The 19,436-nt window shown below is 39.8% G+C and overlaps 1 protein-coding gene across 1 annotated transcript in view; it reads left to right on the top strand.

Annotated features, from left to right (window-relative positions):
- The window catches only part of pth2ra (parathyroid hormone 2 receptor a), a 66,429-nt gene that overhangs the window by 21,582 nt on the left and 25,411 nt on the right, over window positions 1–19,436 (top strand). Inside the window, exons 6-9 of the mRNA XM_085385066.1 lie at window positions 1,382–1,565; window positions 7,301–7,454; window positions 14,842–14,902; window positions 16,567–16,633. Coding sequence (XP_085241192.1) covers window positions 1,382–1,565; window positions 7,301–7,454; window positions 14,842–14,902; window positions 16,567–16,633 — 466 coding nt within the window. The remainder of the gene's footprint in view (window positions 1–1,381; window positions 1,566–7,300; window positions 7,455–14,841; window positions 14,903–16,566; window positions 16,634–19,436) is intronic.

Genomic DNA, 19,436 nt, shown 5'->3' with positions numbered 1-19,436 from the left:
TGAGGACAGTGTTTAACTGATGTAAGGGTTAAACATGGTTATATAAATTGTCATTTACACTTTCATTAAAATAAATAATAAATAATGTTTGTATGGCTGTTGTGTTGTCATATTTGGGTAAAACAGGACAAGATAATGGTCATCAAAAAGTGTCTTAATCCCCCCCCCCAAAACAAACAAACAAACAAACAAACAACAAAACAAAACACAAACACAACAACAACAACAACAACAACAACAACAACAACAACAACAACAACAACCACAACCTCCTCCCTGCTGTCTTGAAAATAAATTATGGAAAAAACATCTGGTTATTTAAACTTACTTTATACATTTGCAGTTGAAAATTAGGTGGAGACATTATGAATTCATCATACTGTGAAGGCATGAAATATAAACACTACACATGTTTGAAAGGTCCGTCGGAGCGCAGCTGCCTCGGTGTTCTCTACCACAGTTTACCACTTCTTAAAATCCAATTAAGGAAGAATAAAACACATAAGCTGAGCTTCAGTCACACGTTTGAACAAACCCCAACTGTTGAGTAAAATACACCAAACAGTTGCATCATCTTCAACCCTGAAGACAATGACTTTGCCACTCGTTTAACAGGAGTTTGCAAGGATTTGTTCCCCCCCCCCCTCTCTCTGCCTCATGTTCCTGTACTGCTCATGGTAATTATATGCAGGAACAACAGGAGCAGTGACAGCAACACTAATACTTAAATAGTGAATATTTGTTTGCAAGGTTTTACAGTTTTTAATGCTCTCTGTGTTTACTGCAGCAAAACAGAACAGAGATATAGAAGTGCTGCGCTGGCTTTAACAGAGGCGTACTCTTATCCTTGCACAGTTATATAGCCAGAGACCCGTGCTTACAATGAGACAGTTTGAAAATCCTTGACAGTTTCTTTACCGGCCATACGGTGGAAAAACTCAGTACACCTGTGTGTCACGGTGCTCTGTACGTCGATGATTTACAGGGCAGGCATGTGCTGCATCGACAGTTTCACTCCTCTGACAGAAATAGACAGGATCGCTGAGGATTCGTCCCCTCTGTCAGCTCTGTTTATCTACTATTCACCAGCTCCTCTTCCTGTTGAGGCTGAATGTTGCATAAAACTGGTGGATTATTTTCTGTTAAATGGAACACACATATACACATTCAACTCCTATAGCTGACATTACAGAGATGACACAGGAGGGAAGAAGATCGTTTAAACTCTCCGGCTTTACTGGTGTTTGTGGTCATGAGATCATGTTTTTATACTTTTTTGCATTTCTGCTCAACAGTGCCACAAGGGTAGCCTTGGACTCATTTCATCATTTATGAGAAATGCTTTGCAGTTTTTATAACTTTGTCTTTGCTTGTGTGGCAGGCGTCTTCACTGCACCAGAAACTACATCCACATGCACCTCTTTGTTTCCTTCATGCTACGAGCAGTCAGCATCTTCGTGAAGGACAAAGTTGTGTATTCCAGGGCGGGATTGCAGGACTTGGACTCTGCTCTGCTCGACAGCTTAAAAACTGTTAGCATAGCATCACTGGACAAGTCGCAGTATGTAAGTACCATGCACATTAAATAAGATCCAAATTAGAGATGTGGTACAGTGTTTGTTGGAATGAGTGACTTTAATCAGGATCATCAGGTGTCATTACACAACAAAGCCAGATTTTGTTTCTGTGTATTTCTAAGAATAATAGATTTTACTCACTGGACATATAAAATTCATGCAAATATTTTGCACATTAATATACTTCAGATCTTAATGCAGCCGTTCACACCAACCATATAATTTCACAGGATGAATTTGCAGCATTTATTTTTTGAATTGAACCTGATTTTTCAGATGCAAATAAAAAAACAGTATTGATTGAATTATAAAAATCCTCAAAAAAAGCACAGTAGGGTAAAATGAATCCAAGAGAAATGACAAACTCAAACATCAGAAAGCGTGCCAAAGGAAGGAAAGCAGTGAGAACTGCTGAAGCGCTCGTAAACAAACAAGCTAACAAAAACAGACGGCAACACATGAATAAATATGCACACAGGGCTGATTGGCTGATGAGGATCAGGTGGAAACAATCATGAAATCACAAAGAAAAAGACCTAATCTCAGTGTCCACCCTCACACACTTGAAGCATCATCCAGCTAAGTCTGTGAGGGCTTAGGGGTGTCCCACGGTCAATTTGTCAAGTGCGCGAGGACCCTTTGGTGGATATTTTGAGCCTTCGTACAAACTTTCTCCAAGTCCAAACGTCTGCAGAGTGGCCTGAGGGAATTACTCACACAATACAGTGCTGGGACATTAAACATGGGTTGCCTCAGAAGAAATCCAGTACAGAAAAAAAAGTTAAGAACAGAAAATCTTTGGGCAAAGCAACCACCCCAAACTTTAAATAAAATCAGAAGAATTAAAAAAATGAGTAACAGGTTATTTGACAATGTCAATGTCACGGCTGTGCAGCAGCCAGGATTTAGACCCAAGACAAGATTAAGCTAACCCCCCCCCGAATCACAACTGAGAATAAAATAAGAACAAACTAAGAAGAAAAACACAAAGATGAAACAAAGAAACAAACAGAACTCGAGACCAAAAAACCCAAAACATTGAGCAAAAGTCCCACGATTCAAAGTGAGGTCCTTAACATCAGACAGGAAGTCTTTAAACATGTTGACGTCAAAGCTCTGCTGCTGACCAATCAGGTGATGTCACTGAAGTCAGCAAGGGTTTTGTGTTTTTTTTGATCACTGGGTTGATGTTTGAGACTGAACCAACCAGACAAAGGAAGCAGAACAAGACACTTTCAAAATAAAACACGACAGAGAGCACCACAGAGCACAGGTGGACACCATAACAACAAAAACGTTAATGAAAAATCCCCACAAAATAATCATGAACTGAATGTCGCAGGAGATGTGGATCTGAATATGAAGAAGCGGAACAGTACACAGTGAACACAACGATGGGATGTTTTTAGAGAATTTTCTATGAAACAAAAACAGAGAGAAATGTCTAATAAAATGGAGTCTGATTCAGTTATAACCCCGAGCAGCTTGATGTAGACAGTGACGCCAAAACTTCTAATGGTTTGACCGTACTGCAGATGCATTCAACCTGTGTGACGTTCAGAGGATGGGTTAACAATTCTATTTATTTATCCATTTATTTTTTTTGGTTGATCCCTCGTAGGTTAATTTGAATGTTGTAAACAGCTCTATTAGTCCTAATTATGATGTTAATAACAGGTGACTTGGGTGTTTATGTGTACCGATAACATGATGACATGAAACAGAACTGCTGGCTGTGTTACAGGTTTTTCTGTCCTTGAAAAGAAGGATGAGACATTGTTAAAGTGAGCAGATGAAAGGTTTTTGTCCCGATTTTTTTTCTTCCTTTCTTTGAAGCCACATGAACACGTAAGCAACGAGAAATGGCATTCACTTTAGATTTGTTTGTTTATTCTGGGTTTTCTTCCATTTGTGTGTATTTAATTTGTGTAAGTCACCAGTTTTAGACTACATTATTATCCCAGCTACAGACCCCTTGTATTTGGTATTTAAATTTCATTTGTCTTGCTGTAGCAAACAAGAGCAGAGCTTGTTTTTCCTGTTTAAAGCTTAGAGTCTTGTAAGCAGCATTGTTAGTATTAATTATTTGGTTTGGACTTACTGTACCAGCTGATTTAGTTATTTAAATGTATTCATATTATTCAGAGGAGCAATTCCACCCTCATAAGCTTGTTTTTTTTTTTTTTGATTGATTGGTAATTTATTTCAACATGTGAACAATATACAAGTACATTTAGAAAAGAAATGAGAGAAAAAAAATATACTATACAAATTACATACAAAAAAACATTCTGATTAATTTACATGTTGAAAGGGAGTGGGAAGAAGTATACACTTATTTAATCCCACCCCTGTCCCATAAATTATCAGTTATTCTTAATTTAAATGATTAAATAAGGTGATCTGGTAAGAAAACGTAAAGTTCCAGAAGGAAATACAATGAATATTCATTGATGAGCAACATGTTTGAAGGTGAAACCTTTCGTTTAGAGTCCACTTACCTGTAAGCTGGAGCATATTTGCTCCAGGAAACTGAGATAATCACTTGAATACTTGAATGACTCAGCCTTTGAGTCTGAGACAGTCGGAGCCACAACCTATACCATCACATACTGCCTGTGATGTATAATAAAGCATCTACTTGCATGAGTTCTGCAAGATTGTGTATATATATATGGAAATGGGTGGAAACACATTCTCACCTTTGGCAGGACACTTCCACAGAAAATGTCCTATTTTCACATCCCAGACTGAAAATAAGAGGCAGTAACGTTTTAAGTGAGACTTCTCCTGCAATGACTGCATTGCAGGAGAAGTCTCACTGCTTTTTCCTTTAAACATTAATTCAGTGTGTGACTCTTCCCTGTGAGAAGGTTTCCCCACTGAATGTGAGAGCAGACTTCTAGTGTCAAACTATTCTCCACACAGTGGAGGTAAACAAATCATATATGTGGCACACTTAGGAGTTGTTTGGTCCCCGAGTGAATGCACAGGCTGGACTGTAGCAGGACTGAGTGAAGAATCTGGCATCGTGGTGCCAGGACAACCACCTCCAGCTGAACGTCAGCAAGACCAAGGAGCTGGTGGTGGACTTCAGAAGGGGTCAGCACAGAGACTACAAGCCCATTATCATCAATGGAGCTCCAGTGGAGAGGGTGCAGTCCTTCAAGTATCTTGGTGTTCACATCTCCTCAGACCTGACATGGGCTGCCCACATTCAGGTCCAGACCAAAAAGGCTAGGCAGCGCCTGTATCACCTACGACAACTGAGGAAGTTCAGGGTCTCTCCAAAGATCCTCAGGAGTTTCTATACAGGCGCTGTGGAGAGCATCCTCACACAGAACATGACATCGTGGTTTGGGAACAGCTGTGTGAAGGACCAAAAAGCTCTCCAGAGAGTGATCCGTACAGCAGAACGCTGCTGCAGGATTGCTCTCCCCCCGCTTCAGGACACCTACACCAGGAGATGCCGGACTAGAGCAGCGCAGATACTGAAGGACCCGTCCCATCCTGGCAACAAACTGTTCCAACTTCTGCAATCTGGTAGAAGGTTCCGCATCTTCCGGGCAAGGACAGAGAGACTCAAGAGGAGCTTCTATCCCCAAGCCATCCGGGCCCTAAACACACACACCCGCCCGCTCACATCATCTATAATTGACTGAGACAGGACTCTTCCAGACACTAAACCAAGGCACAATGTACATTTCAATTCCTTTAAATTTAAATATGTTTATATTGTCTATCCTGTAAAATAGTCAGATGTCTATTCATATTAATGTACAGAATTCACCTGCTAGCTGCTACTACTGCACATTCACCCAGTGTATATACTATATGTATGTATGTATGTATGTATGTATGTATGTATGTATGTATGTATGTATGTATATATATATATATATATATATATATATATATATATATAAAATGTTCTTCCTCTACAATCAACAATACAAATCTAACAAATGGCACCTGTTTGAACTCATCATCTGTATAAAAGACACCTGTCCACAGCCTCAAACAGTCAGACTCCAAACTCCGCCATGGCCAAGACCAAAGAGCTTTCGAAGGACACCAGGAAAAGTATTGTAGACCTGCACCAGACTGGGAAGAGTGAATCTACAATAGGCAAGCAGCTTGGTGTGAAAAAATCAACTGTGGGAGCAATCATCAGAAAATGGAAGACATACAAGACCACTGATAATCTCCCTCGATCTGGGGCTCCACGCAAGATCTCATCCCGTGGGGTCAAAATGATCATGAGAACGGTGAGCAAAGATCCCAGAACCACACGGGGGGACCTGGTGAATGACCTGCAGAGAGCTGGGACCAAAGTAACAAAGGTCACCATCAGTAACACACTACAACGGCAGGGAATCAAATCCCGCAGTGCCAGACGTGTTCCGCTGCTGAAGCCAGTGCATGTCCAGGCCCGTCTGAAGTTTGCCAGAGAGCACATGGATGATACAGCAGAGGATTGGGAGAATGTCATGTGGTCAGATGAAACCAAAGTAGAACTTTTTGGTATAAACTCAACTCGTCGTGTTTGGAGGAAGAAGAATACTGAGATGCATCCCAAGAACACCATACCTACTGTGAAGCATGGGGGTGGAAACATCATGCTATGGGGCCGTTTTTCTGCCAAGGGGACAGGACGACTGATCCGTGTTAAGGACAGAATGAATGGGGCCATGTATCGTGAGATTTTGAGCCAAAACCTCCTTCCATCAGTGAGAACTTTGAAGATGAAACGAGGCTGGGTCTTCCAACATGACAATGATCCAAAACACACTGCCCGGGCAACAAAGGAGTGGCTCCGTAAGAAGCATTTGAAAGTCCTGGAGTGGCCTAGCCAGTCTCCAGACCTCAACCCCATAGAAAATCTGTGGCGGGAGTTGAAAGTCCGTGTTGCTCGGCGACAGCCCCAAAACATCACTGCTCTCGAGAAGATCTGCATGGAGGAATGGGCCAAAATACCAGCTACTGGTGTGCAAACCTGGTAAAGACCTATAGTAAACGTTTGACCTCTGTTATTGCCAACAAAGGTTATGTTACAAAGTATTGAGTTGTATTTTTGTTATTGACCAAATACTTATTTTCCACCCTGATTTACCAATAAATTCTTTACAAATCCTACCATGTGGATTCATGGATTTTTTTTTTCACATTCTGTCTCTCACAGTTGAAGTGTACCTCTGGTGCAAATTACTGACCTCTGTCATCATTTTAGGTGGGGGAACTTGCACAATCGGTGGCTGACTAAATACTTTTTTGCCCCACTGTATATAGTGTCAGTTCTATTGTAACAACTGAGTAGTGAGTTTAGCAGACTTCTATCATACGATTTTGATTTTCAGAGATGAAAAATGACAAAGAAAACAATCCAGTTTACGTCTGAAACCTTTACAGTATAAAATTTAGTGGGCATAGCCTGTACATGTCACTAATCTTGGAATCATACACAAACAATGACATAGTTAGCAGAAGCTGCTTTACTCTGTGTTTATGTTCTAGTTAATAACATCTTTGTGCAAATTTATACAGCAAGCTGCTTCTGATTGTAATGAGATCATTTCCTCTCTTATCATCACCTGTGGTCTTTGAATACTTTGAAGTACTGTGATCATCGCGTGTGTCAACACACAGACATGCAAAATAACAGCATAATAAGCTGCATAATACTAGTTTCAAATAGGATCTGATAAAACTGTTAATGCTTTCAGATTGGCTGCAAGGTGACTGTGCTGCTCTTCATCTACTTTCTGGCTACCAATTACTACTGGATTCTGGTAGAAGGCCTTTACCTCCACAGTCTCATCTTCATGGCCTTCCGATCAGATTCCAAATACCTCTGGGGTTTGATACTCATCGGATGGGGTAAGCACTAAAAGATTACATTACACATAACGCAGTTATGAAGGAGGACAAAACGTGACGAAAGCATCAGTTCTGAAGTTTATGGCTTCATTGCAACTACAATATGACACCATATGTAAAACAGCGCTTAATGTTTTCCAAAATGCTTCCGAGAAGAGACTCATTAATATAGTTTATGTCTGCTGTGTAGGGGAATTTCCAAACCTTTCGAGCAGAGTTAAGTGAGTGATTAACAGAAGTCAGTTTTATATCTGCAGTTTATTGTTGTTTTGATGGCAGTTGTGTAATTCATCACATCAAAAGCAGCAAAAAAGACTTTTGGAATAAAATTATGTTGTTTCATCTGAAACAGAACAGATTTGTCTTGTGTTTTTGTTCAAGTTTTTGTTCTGTCCTTGCAAAGGAGTGTGTCACATTGTTAAGAAAAGTAGATGAAAGGGTTTTTTCCCCACAACGTATTTTTCGTTTGTTTCTTTGAAGCCACATGAACAAGCAAAGAGCAAAGAGCATTCACATTACTTTTCCGTCTCCTCTGGTTTTCTTTACTTGTAGTTACTTTAAGTCACTAATGTTGGATTACATCAGCTGTAATAAAATACTAAAATATAAAATAATAATAGACCTTTTATTGACTCCTCCATCAAACTGCGTTGAAAGTTCAAATGTGATCAAATGCAGTCCTGTGAAAACTATGTGCACCATTACTGGTTCTATAGGAATTAAGAGGTTGTGCAGCAGCCAGGTGCTGCTAATCAGATGCACTTAATTGATTACTTGCAAGTGTGTGAAACTGTTGGGAAGACAACGTGAACATTTTCTTTGTACTGTATAATCTGCAGATTCTGACAGAAATCTGCAGCTATCCTTTGAAGCACCGCTGCTCTAAAACAGCAATAAGGATCATTATTAGGTTATTTACATTATTATGTAAATAACACAATAACTTAAAGCAAAAATTGGGAAACGTAAAGACCGAAGTCTTTATATTAAGGTGCATCAGTCAAACAATACTGTTGGTCTGGGTCTAAACTGAGCGCGTTGTGTGTGACGTCTTCTTTTGCGCACGCGGCCGCTTTGAGCGTTCACACTAGAGCGCGTTTGCTGTCGCATTTTATTTGTAGTGTGAACAAGCAGATAAAAAAAAAAAAAATCGGATTTGATCAAAAAATCAGAATTGAGCATCAAGACCTGCAGTGTGAACGTAGCCTGAGGTTTGCAAACCACAAGACTTCTGAAACAATAGCCACCAGACCAAAGAGACCAAAGAGGAGAAGGCAGAGTTTGAGGTGTTTTTACTGATGTTCCAGCACTGGGTCAACCATAAACTCCTCTATATAAAAAAATATTTTCTGAAATAGAAAAGAAAGAAGGCGCTGCAGCGGTTCAGTCAAAAGTTCAGACCTAAACCTGTTTGAAATGCTGTGAAAGCACCAGAGAGATATAAACCTCAATGAACTGAAGCAGGGATGCGAAGTAGAGCAGGCCAGAATTCCTCCAACAATGTGAGAGAAAAATAAAATCATACAGAAAATGAATTCTTCTGTTACTGCTGCTAAAGGCGCTTCTATCATTTATCAGCATGGAGTCGACGGATCTCTTTACAGAACTCTGTGCTCCTAAAAAGATTAATATAGGCTTTCATTTTCATGTCTGTACGTTTACATCTCTGTTTGCTTTTTCAGCTGTTTATCCATGAACTATTAAAGCTTTTGGGAATTATTATATAATCTGCCTATAATCATGTAGCGAAATATTTATAAATTTGAACTTCTGGTTATTTGAGGAGGAGCTTTAACAAACATTTGGAAAATAATGGATTAACAGTTCAAGCAAAAATGTACAAACTTTATTATTTTAAACATATTTTAAATCAGACATTTATTAATTTTTTTTTCATTTGCTTTTTAAATCATTAAAGCACTATTTCTGTAAAATAAATAGCCTTTCTGCTCAAGTCTTTGGGGTCGCCTGATTCATTAACTGAAATTTGCTTTACAGACACGTTAAAACATTCTCAAAAAGTTACTGTAAAATTCCTCCATATACCAAATAATACTATTAAAATTTATGACTGAGGAATATAAAGGGCATGCGATGCATTTTCTTAAGCTGATTTGTATATTTGCATAATTTACAGCCATTCTTTGGCTTGTGGTTTGTCTTTTATGAATCCATGTGTTCATTCACAGGAGGGGATGAATCCACATAATGATGCCGCCACTCCCTGCCTTCTTTTGAACTAATTATTTTTTCAGCACACATTTTTGAGCTGCTTTGGCTCGACAGCATGACACCAGCAAGAGATAAGAGGGGGAAGCATTCCCCAGCAGGGTAAAACACTTTGCAGATATATCTGTTAGAGTTCACTATCAACCATTTTTAAGTCGTCTTATTGGTAAAGTTGCCCTAAACACACACTTTTAGCATATTTTTAATTTGTCATGTTTTAGATGAAAGCCCAACGGTTCCTTTAACAACACGGTGTTTTGTTTCCATCTGCAGTTATCGTCAAGCACTCGCTGCAAAATATCTATAAGCCATTAGCTTTCCCAGTGAAGAAACTCGGTGACTAACACAAGATCATGATTACATCCCTGCTCTTTTCTCTGCTCCCACACTCCCTTTAAGCTCTGCCAACCTCTCTCTCTCTTTCTTCATTTTGTCTTTGGAGCTGCAGATAAGATACAGAATTCATTTCAAATGTCTGGTCTGCAGAATATACATACTGAAGGACGGGGACCACTTATCACCCGATTAAAGTTCCAGTGATTAATTATGCTAACAATATTGAAGCTGTTGCATTTAGAGAAGGGGTTTATAGTGATGATAGAGGGAAGAGGTATGAGGAGCTGATCTCGGCCAACGACAGTCACAATCTTATCACGTCTGTTTGTGAAGCCGCATGAACAGGAGACACCATCAGTAATTCCACATGCATCCAAATACAATTTAGAGCGTGTGACAGATTTGAGGAGTTGCTTAATGAGTTAAGTGGCAGTGGCAATAGAATACGTGCATTATAAATGCTGCTGTTAATGATGTCAGAGGAAGAAAAAATGGTTCTGTCACATTTAATTTCTCTTTTTGCAAAAGTGGATCTCACATCGTCGTCTTAGCTTCTCACACAGTGACAGTGTGGGTTGTTTCCTTTCCTGCCTCAGAGTAATATTTGCTAGTATCTGTGCTTCTCAGATAGTTATGGTCTCTGGTGGAGCAATTTAAAATATTATCATCGCCACAGCATCAAAAAGTGCAATTCTGTCACACATTTGACGTTGGCGCCTTGATGCAGTGGCTCAAGGTTTTGAGAAGAAAAGCAACATTGGCTTTTTACATCAGCATTCACTCTGGTTAGCTTAGGCACCAGAATTATGGGTAGGGTTGGGAACCCTGATGCTTATCTAATGAATCAGAGGGGTCCTTTAAGGTCATGTTCAAATGGCTTCCAGTCTGGCTGTTTTTAGTGGCTCACTGGAAGTCCCATTTTGTCAAATTGCACAGGTGCCCCTGCGATGTTCACTGGAGCTACACATGTTTCTTTTCCAAATATTTATTTATAAGTGACTTATGTATGTATGTATGTATGTATGTATGTATGTATGTATGTATGTATGTGTATATATTGTACTATTCTTAGTTAGCGTATTGTCTGTCTTGTCTTAATGTTGGTTTAAAATGGAGCACTGTAACAAAAAATAATTTCCCCCAGGGATCAATAAAGTATTCTGATTCTGATTCTGATCTCTGCTAGTGTGTCAGCACAGCAATCATTCAACACCTTTTTCACTGTGTGAAAGTGCAAAAAGTTGCAAACCATCAGAAAAAATGAAATCCCCGTTTTGTGCGTGCAGAATGACAGCACTGTGGGTTGATGGCAGAAACCAGAGTTGAAATCTTTTACCCCACATGTGCTTTCTCAGGCATCGGGGATAGCGTTTGGATTAATTCGCAGTGGAAAACTCTGAATGTGGGAATAAACAGGACATGTATGCTGCTGATTGCATTTCTGACCCAGTTCATTGCTTTCTGGGTTGGAAACTGGACTCTTTAATTGAAACTTGCTAAAAATTCAGAATCCGACATACATGGAGACTCAGATTTAATGACCAATTAAAGCTGCAAAAAGCGACGAGAGGGCCCTCGCACCCTGCCACACGTCCAGGCCAGCTTCAGCCGACCCGTGCTGAGGTCGAGCTGAGCTACATCTCGGGCATGCTGCGGTTGACTAGACTCACACGGACATGTGGCTGTTTTCAGTTTAGGAAGCTAATTGGGTGCTGTGTCACTTACTTACTGAACACCTTCTGTGCCCACTGTTTGTCAGTTGTCTAACCGTATATCACACTAATGTAGATCAGGTGTGGAACAAACAATTTAAATTTCACGTAATAATAATAATGGATTGGATTTATATAGCGCTTTTCAAGGCACCCAAAGCGCTTTACAATGCCACTATTCATTCACTCTCACATTCACACACTGGTGGAGGCAGCTACGGTTGTAGCCACAGCTGCCCTGGGGCCGACTGACAGAAGCGAGGCTGCCATATCGCGCCATTGGGCCCTCTGGCCAACACCAGTAGGCAAGTAGGGTAAAGTGTCTTGCTCAAGGACACAACGACCAGGACAGAGAGCCCGGGGATTGAACCGGCGACCTTCCGGTGACAGATGCGATTCCCAACTCCCTGAGCCACGGTAGATTAAATGATGATTATTACCTACTGTGTGACCTAATATTAGCACGTAGGCGTGTCCTATCCAGCACGTGAAGTTAGGGACAGACTGGACAAGGTGCGTCCTGTGATGAATAATTGAACTTTGTCATGCCACCATGACCTTTCATGAAAACTCAAAATCTTCGCAGTTTAATATCACCAAGGAGTTCAGTTTGCACTTTGTCAGATCACCATTGTTCATGTTGATCTGACGAAATGTTTTGGTGGGGTTTGTTAAAGTACACATCAATAAATTCTTAAATTCAGTATGGCTGACTTCCTGCTGGCTTTGGGACATGGCTCCAAGAGATTTTTCTCTACATCTTGAGGTATTACGTAAGGCTGCCAAATTTGAGACTCGTATATCAAGCGCACTATTTTTTTGCTTACAGTTTCACACTGAAGCATCATCACTACCTGATGTTGATTCTGACCACTTTTGAGATGGATTTGGTCAACCTGGGAGCAGAAATCATTGCATGTCCTGTTCCTGGCACTATGACAGCTATTAAGTATTACAATTAAAATATGTTCAGGGGTAAATCCTTATCATACCTGAAAAGTTGGGTCGAGATTAGACAATGTGCGTGTAATGCAAGTTCAGCAGTTTAATATTGCCCAAGTCTGTAGTTTAAACTGACTGAATATGAGTTTTATTCGATAAAATCTCTACGTGGAGTTTGAAAAAGCCATTTTCAGTTCAATATGGCAGACTTCCTGTTGGGTCAGGGAGGCCATAGACTTTGTTGTCCGTCTTTGCATGTTACACATATGTACCAAATTTCATTCATGTACCTCAAACTGTGTGTCCATAATACTTATTTATAACCTGCAAAGGTGGCATTTTGAAAACCCCAAACCAATAAACATGTAATTTTTTTTCTTCCAGAATTGGAATCAGAATACTTTATTAATCTCTAAGGAAATTATGTTTACCAGACCTGATGTGTGTGCTAAATTCTGTGATTTAGCTGTTGCATGTTAAGGCCTCCAAAAAGCTAATTCATTTGACGAATTAGTAAACAGAGCAGATACAATAGAGCAGGGGTGTCGAACTCCAGGCCTCGAGGGCCGGTGTCCTGCAGGTTTTAGATCTCACCCTGGGTCAACACACCTGAATCAAGTGATCAGTTCATTACCAGGCCTCTGGAGAACTTCAAGACATGTTGAGGAGGTAATTTAGCCATTTAAATCAGCTGTGTTAGATCAAGGACACATCTAAAACCTGCAGGACACCGGCCCTCGAGGCCTGGACTTCGACACCTGTGCAATAGAGCATTTGGACTTTTAGTGCTCAGGCTCCAACTATGACAGTCAACATACAAGACTGAAACAAGTTTGAGGACAGTAGTGAAACTGCAGACTTGCAAACATGCTTAAAGGGAGTGATTTTGAAGTAGCACCCATTCAGATGCACAAGAACACTACTGTGAAGTTTGGCCATGGTTTCGGTTATGTTACTGAATATTCCCTCTCAGCCACCTCGCCATGGTACGGTTTGACTCCAGTTGACATAAATGGTGCACTGCCCTGGGAATGTTGAAATGAACAACAAGCATACTTCTAGTTTAAAACTACTAAGCCATAGATGGAGACCCAGTTCTCAGCACCAGCTGCACAATAACCACCACGATACTTCATCTGAAGGTTTGAAAGAAGCTGATGTTTACTCTGTCCAAGTCGAAGGCCGTGGTAAAATTGCCCTCTGCAAGCATTTTAAGGAGCGATCTTGAAGTAACAGCTGAGCTTAAAGTGCTCCAGAGATTCACGGGAGGATGAAACTTTAAACCTTGTAGTCACTGAAGTCAAAAGGAGTCCTTGTGGATTTATGACTAAACAACTGACTTTAACACTCTGGGAATGAGAATGTGGTGTAACTTAATCTACAAAACCACTCTAAAGTTTAGGTTTAAACATATTACTCCCCAAAGGTACCAAATCTTAGTCGAATAGTTAATGCATTTACTCTTGTTTTTACACTGGTACATTTAAGTGTTTTTAAATGGTTTAGAAACTGTGGAGTGGAAGGGAAATCAATAACAACCCACACAGTTTGAACAAAGTAACAGTGCAGTTGGAAGTTTCTTTAGGAAGTCCCTGTATGTGTGTTTGTGTACACATAAGAAAACACACAAAAGCTCTTTAGAGACAGAAGAATTACGCCTGACAGGAGAGGCTGAATGTGCTGCTCTGAGACTCGCCATGAATCAAAGCTGCTGGGTCGGAGGGCGTTATATCATGAAGTATGAATGTGTAATTAAGTGTGTCTGTATGTCACCAGCATGTGGGATTACTCTGATGTTTACATTCACGTCATGTTCTGTGTGTGATGCCTGCATTAGCTAACATGCCCGTGTCGGGTTTTATTTCTCCTACTTTGTGACCTTTGAGTAATGTGACCTTTTACAACACCAATACAACACCTTTCACCAGGATCCACTCTGTCGTGACTGAATATTATTTTAAAATAACAGTTTTACACTTTTGTCAATAAAGCAAACAGGCTGCTTTTAAATTGTAACGATCACCTCAGCTTGGTTCTCCTTCTGTATTGTGATGTGTCAGAGATACAGCGACAAACAATGTGAAGTGCAGTCTGGGAAATAAACCAGGTAAACAGCACATATGACATCACCTGCAAAACATCTCATTTTGCATTATGTCTAATTTCAGGTGTTCCAGCTGTTTTTGTGGCAGTGTGGGCGATCGTCAGGGCAACAGTGGCAGATGCAAGGTAAGAGAGAGAGGACTCAGACTCTAACGAGATTATCCCTGCGAGGTGTAAGACGTCCTCCAGCCCTCCCTCCAAAACCTAACCCTAACCCTGTGTTTTGTAAAAACTGTGTAAAAACTGTCTTCTGTGTTCAAAATGTAGATGATAGCCAGTCAGAAGGATAACCATCTTTAAGAAAATGATATAAAAACTATAATGACATATTGTGATACCACAGAGACTGTGTAAGCATTGGGCCCATCTCCACTGATAACTAAGACCTCACAGGATTATAAAAACATCTGCCAAAAAAGTTTGGAAAAAATAAACTTCAAAATGAATAAGAAGAGAGGCGGGACGTTGTAATCACTGCTTAATTGTGGTGACATTTGAATCAGTGAAATACAGGATTTGATATGCAAAGAATGCTTGATTTGGAGTGCTTGATACCAAATCAAGCACCTTCAGACGTTGCCAATGTTTGAAGTACACAAGGCAAAATCTGGATAATGAAAAGAGTTGTTAGAGAGTTAAACATGAGAGACCGCAGGAATTATAAGTCAAAACGGGAACAACAAATGCAGGCAGTCGGTCAATATCCTGGTTTGTGCAACATGACAATATTCACCACAAACTACTGCAAGAAATACAAGCTGACGTTTTGGCATTTTAAAATCCTTAATCAAAATATTTAGATAATGTGATATGACCTAAACTAGAATTGGGAAATTAAATTAAACCCAAAATAATAAAAACAACCCCAGATTAAAAAACAAACAAACAGTAAATTAAAAAAATTATAATCAAAAATGAAAAAACTAACATTCTCCTTTGAATTTAAAATGTATTAACAAGTTAAATGGAAAATATCTAATTTTCCTTTGCTGTTCTTCTTTAGCAGTATCTAAAGTAGGTCACACCTCTGCCTGTTTCTGACTTTATTCATACACCTTTTTATTTGCTCTGTGTGTCTAAAAGCATTGAGCGTAGAGCTTTGGACCCAAATGTAGGAAACCAGAGGCAGAGTTAAATAACAGAACCTGCATTTAGGCCATAAATAAAGTCTAGAAACCAAGATAAGTCACAGGAGACCACTGAGAGCACCACACAGGGAAACAGATGCTTCGACAAAGCACAAAAGGGAGACAGGACTATTTATACACAAAGGGCTGATTAGACAACAAGAGACAGGTCGGAACAGGTTAGAAGAGCCAGGGGAAGACGGAGACAGGAAGTAAAACCAAAACTAACCTGAAGGACGCACGAAACAAGAAAACAGGGAACAATAGAGGATGCGAATACTTAAAGAGAGGAACAGATGCAATAGCACTGAGGGACCTCAGGCTACTGTTATATGAAACAAAGACAAACAATAATTGAAATTCATTCCTACATTAACTCAAAGATGGCACAGAAAATAAATCAGTGCCATCTTAAATCCAGAAAATATAACTTAAAGATGTGAAAACCTCCAAAAGAAGCTCATATTCAGTTATTGTCACAGGAAAAAATAATAGAAACACTAGGATCATCACACCATCACTGCAGTCTCGAGCATTTCAGAGTTTCTCTACACAGTTCCACTTCTCTACTCAGTCTGCTTTTCTGAATGACACCATCACCTTTTGCTTCTGCCTCTCTCACTGAGAATCTTCTTCCTTCCTCTGCATCTGTGTCACCTGCAGGTGCTGGGAGTTGAGCGCTGGGAACATCAAATGGATCTACCAGGTTCCCATCTTGACAGCGATTGGGGTAAGAGTGCTACATTTGTTGCTGCCTATAAATGCAGCTTGAAAATTCACAAGGATACACTTTTGTAAAAAGGGGCAGTCCTCTATAATTTCACTTCAGGCTTTTGAATTTCTTGCTTGTAACCTGAAAGGTTTGAAGTTTCCTTCCATGAACACAAACAACTTGTTGCTGAGCACGATGAAGCATCGGTGGCTCATTCTATATGACTGTCTTCTGAAATGCAGAGTTTTCTCTCATAACCTCTGAATTTCTAATATTTGGTTATTTAAAGTTATTAAACGCGAGTTATGATTTTATGCTTTGGATGCTGTTACTACAAGATGAAATTCTCCAATTAAAGCCAATAAAATTAGCAGTTTTGTAACATAAGAGAAATAATATTATAAATATTAACTAAATCTTTCAAAATCTCTGTTCCCTATTCACGTTAAGATCTTGCTGGTAACCAGTTCAGCAGCAGTGTGCACTCAGTATCCTTTACAGATCAGAAATAAATAAAGATTGATTGAAAGTTTGGCAGGGAGCAATCTAAAAATACAAACTGCAAGCAGCGTTTTATTCTCTCTCGAGGCTTCAGTGTGCCGGAGTATGAAAAACAGTAAATAGAGTGATATTGCAATACTTTAAGTTGAGTTTTATCGACCACTGAAGTGCTTTCATGAGCCAGTTTCACCCATTCACACATGAATAATATCAAACACACCGTTCTGGCACATGAAGAACTCAACCTGTGACCTTCTGATTGGTGGATCCACCGCGTGTCCTTCACTCTAACACCTTCTCTGTGCTTCATATTTAACAATCATGCAGCTCTGACTTGTGACTCTGACTGTTTATGTTGTGGTTTCGCACTTGCACTTAACTTTTAGTGGTGCGTGTTTGTTATTGGACAGACGGAGCGGTGGTGGCTGATGGGAGATATGTTGGATCTGAAACATGTTGAATCTAAGGAATAAATCTGAAGGAGCACACAGGCACGCTCACCAACCACAGCTGGAAAACAGGCTGAAGGTGTACAGCAATCCTCTTTCATTTGGACAATGCTAACTTGTTTTTGCTTACAATTTCCACACTTATTCCCCTCATGTGTCGGGAAGCCAAACACCACCTATGGAATTTAAATAGAGTTCACTCAGAAGGATTTGTTCTTTTACCAGTTGTTCACAGAAAATTGGTCTCAGGCTGGAAAAGCCATTTACTACCTTTATACCATATGAATGCGATGTAGTAAAGTGCATGCAATGTTGTGTGCTGTTTGTGTGGTAGGCAGAGAGAGGGCTTGTCAGACGGGCTAAACAGAACTTAAACAGCTTTATTGTTGCAGCCCGGGAAACAAAATAGAAAACAACAAGGAACGCGACCGAAACAAAAAACTAGAACTTATTTCATAACAGAACAAACTGGGCACAATTGAGGAGGGAGGGGCAACGACATGATAAAGAACAGAGAGAAACTGAGGACTTAAATAGACATGAGATAATCAGGGAAAGCGACACAGCTGAGGACAACAAGGCTCAGGTGAACCGAATCAGTTAACGAGCACGAGGGAAGCAAACTGAACTGAAGAGACTATCACAAAAATAACCCGACTGAGACTAAAACACATGAAATTGACAGAACGATGTAAACAAAGACAAAACTGCCTAACAACAGAAAATATGATGGAAACAGATACTAGACGTGGGGAACATAGAAGAGCCGGAAAAACCTGAGAATAACAGAGAAAATGATGAACACAAAATCAGAATACAAACTTAACCAAAGCAAAGGTTATAACTAAACTGAAAAGTGCAACAAAGTTAAGCGGAAACTATCAAACAGAAAACAGAGTCCCAGAAAACGCTGGAGCCCAGGATCATGACACGTCCTGCTTTTAACCTTTTAATGCCTGAACCATGAAAAAATTACCAAAATATTCACATTTTTGAAAATGTTTACTGAACCTTCTGATCATGAATTAAATATTAAATATTTTTTATGAACTTTAATTTTTATTATATCACTTAAAATGTTTGGTGATCTATTTAGGTTTATTCAGGGGTAAAAAAATATGCACAAGCCTGAAAAACTTACATATCAATTATGATGCAGGAATGAAAGAGTTAAAGGAAGAATTAGGAAAAGATACCAAAGCCTCCTGGGAATTGTACACCAAACAAACAAACAACTCGGTTGACTTAACGATGCAGGCACAAAGACGACAAGTCAAGCAGCTAAACCACAAGGCTAACCAAAACAATGGGGAGCACGAAGAGGCAAAATAACACAAAGGAAGAGCAGCAATTATCCAGATCACGCTGCACACTGAGTTGTTGCAATCCTGTCGTTCTCCTTTGATTAAAGTTGTCACACAATAAGCTCATCGGCACATCGAAACTGGAACAGAAAGCAAATAACTAGGTGTAAAAATGAGCAAAGGGTGACTTGTGCATTTTAAATAATTACTTTAGGCGATGCACCTGTAACAGCGGGTACTACCGATCAAAAAAATGTGACGCATAGTGAGGGTGGCTTCTTTTAGTTTTCGTCTGATCAGAGCATTATTCAAACTAAACTGTCTGCTAATATCCAAAACCAACACTCATTTTCAGTCCCTGACTGGTCCACTCTGCATGTCAAAGACCCTGAATCCCAAATTGCCCCCATCACAAATACAGGATTGTTTGTGATAGGTCAGAAACTTTTAAAAATAATCGAGTGAAATTTGTATAAATGAGTGTGTGAATGTGGCCTGCAGTGCAAAAAGCTTTGAGTCCTCAGACTACAAAAAACACCATATCAGGCAGTCTGTTTATCATTTTAG

The sequence above is a fragment of the Rhamphochromis longiceps genome, linkage group LG16 (genome assembly GCF_057381845.1).
Source record: "Rhamphochromis longiceps isolate RC_006_pf linkage group LG16, R_longiceps_female_GT1.1, whole genome shotgun sequence".
NCBI lineage: Eukaryota > Metazoa > Chordata > Actinopteri > Cichliformes > Cichlidae > Rhamphochromis > Rhamphochromis longiceps.
This window is presented reverse-complemented; position numbering and strand designations above follow the sequence as displayed.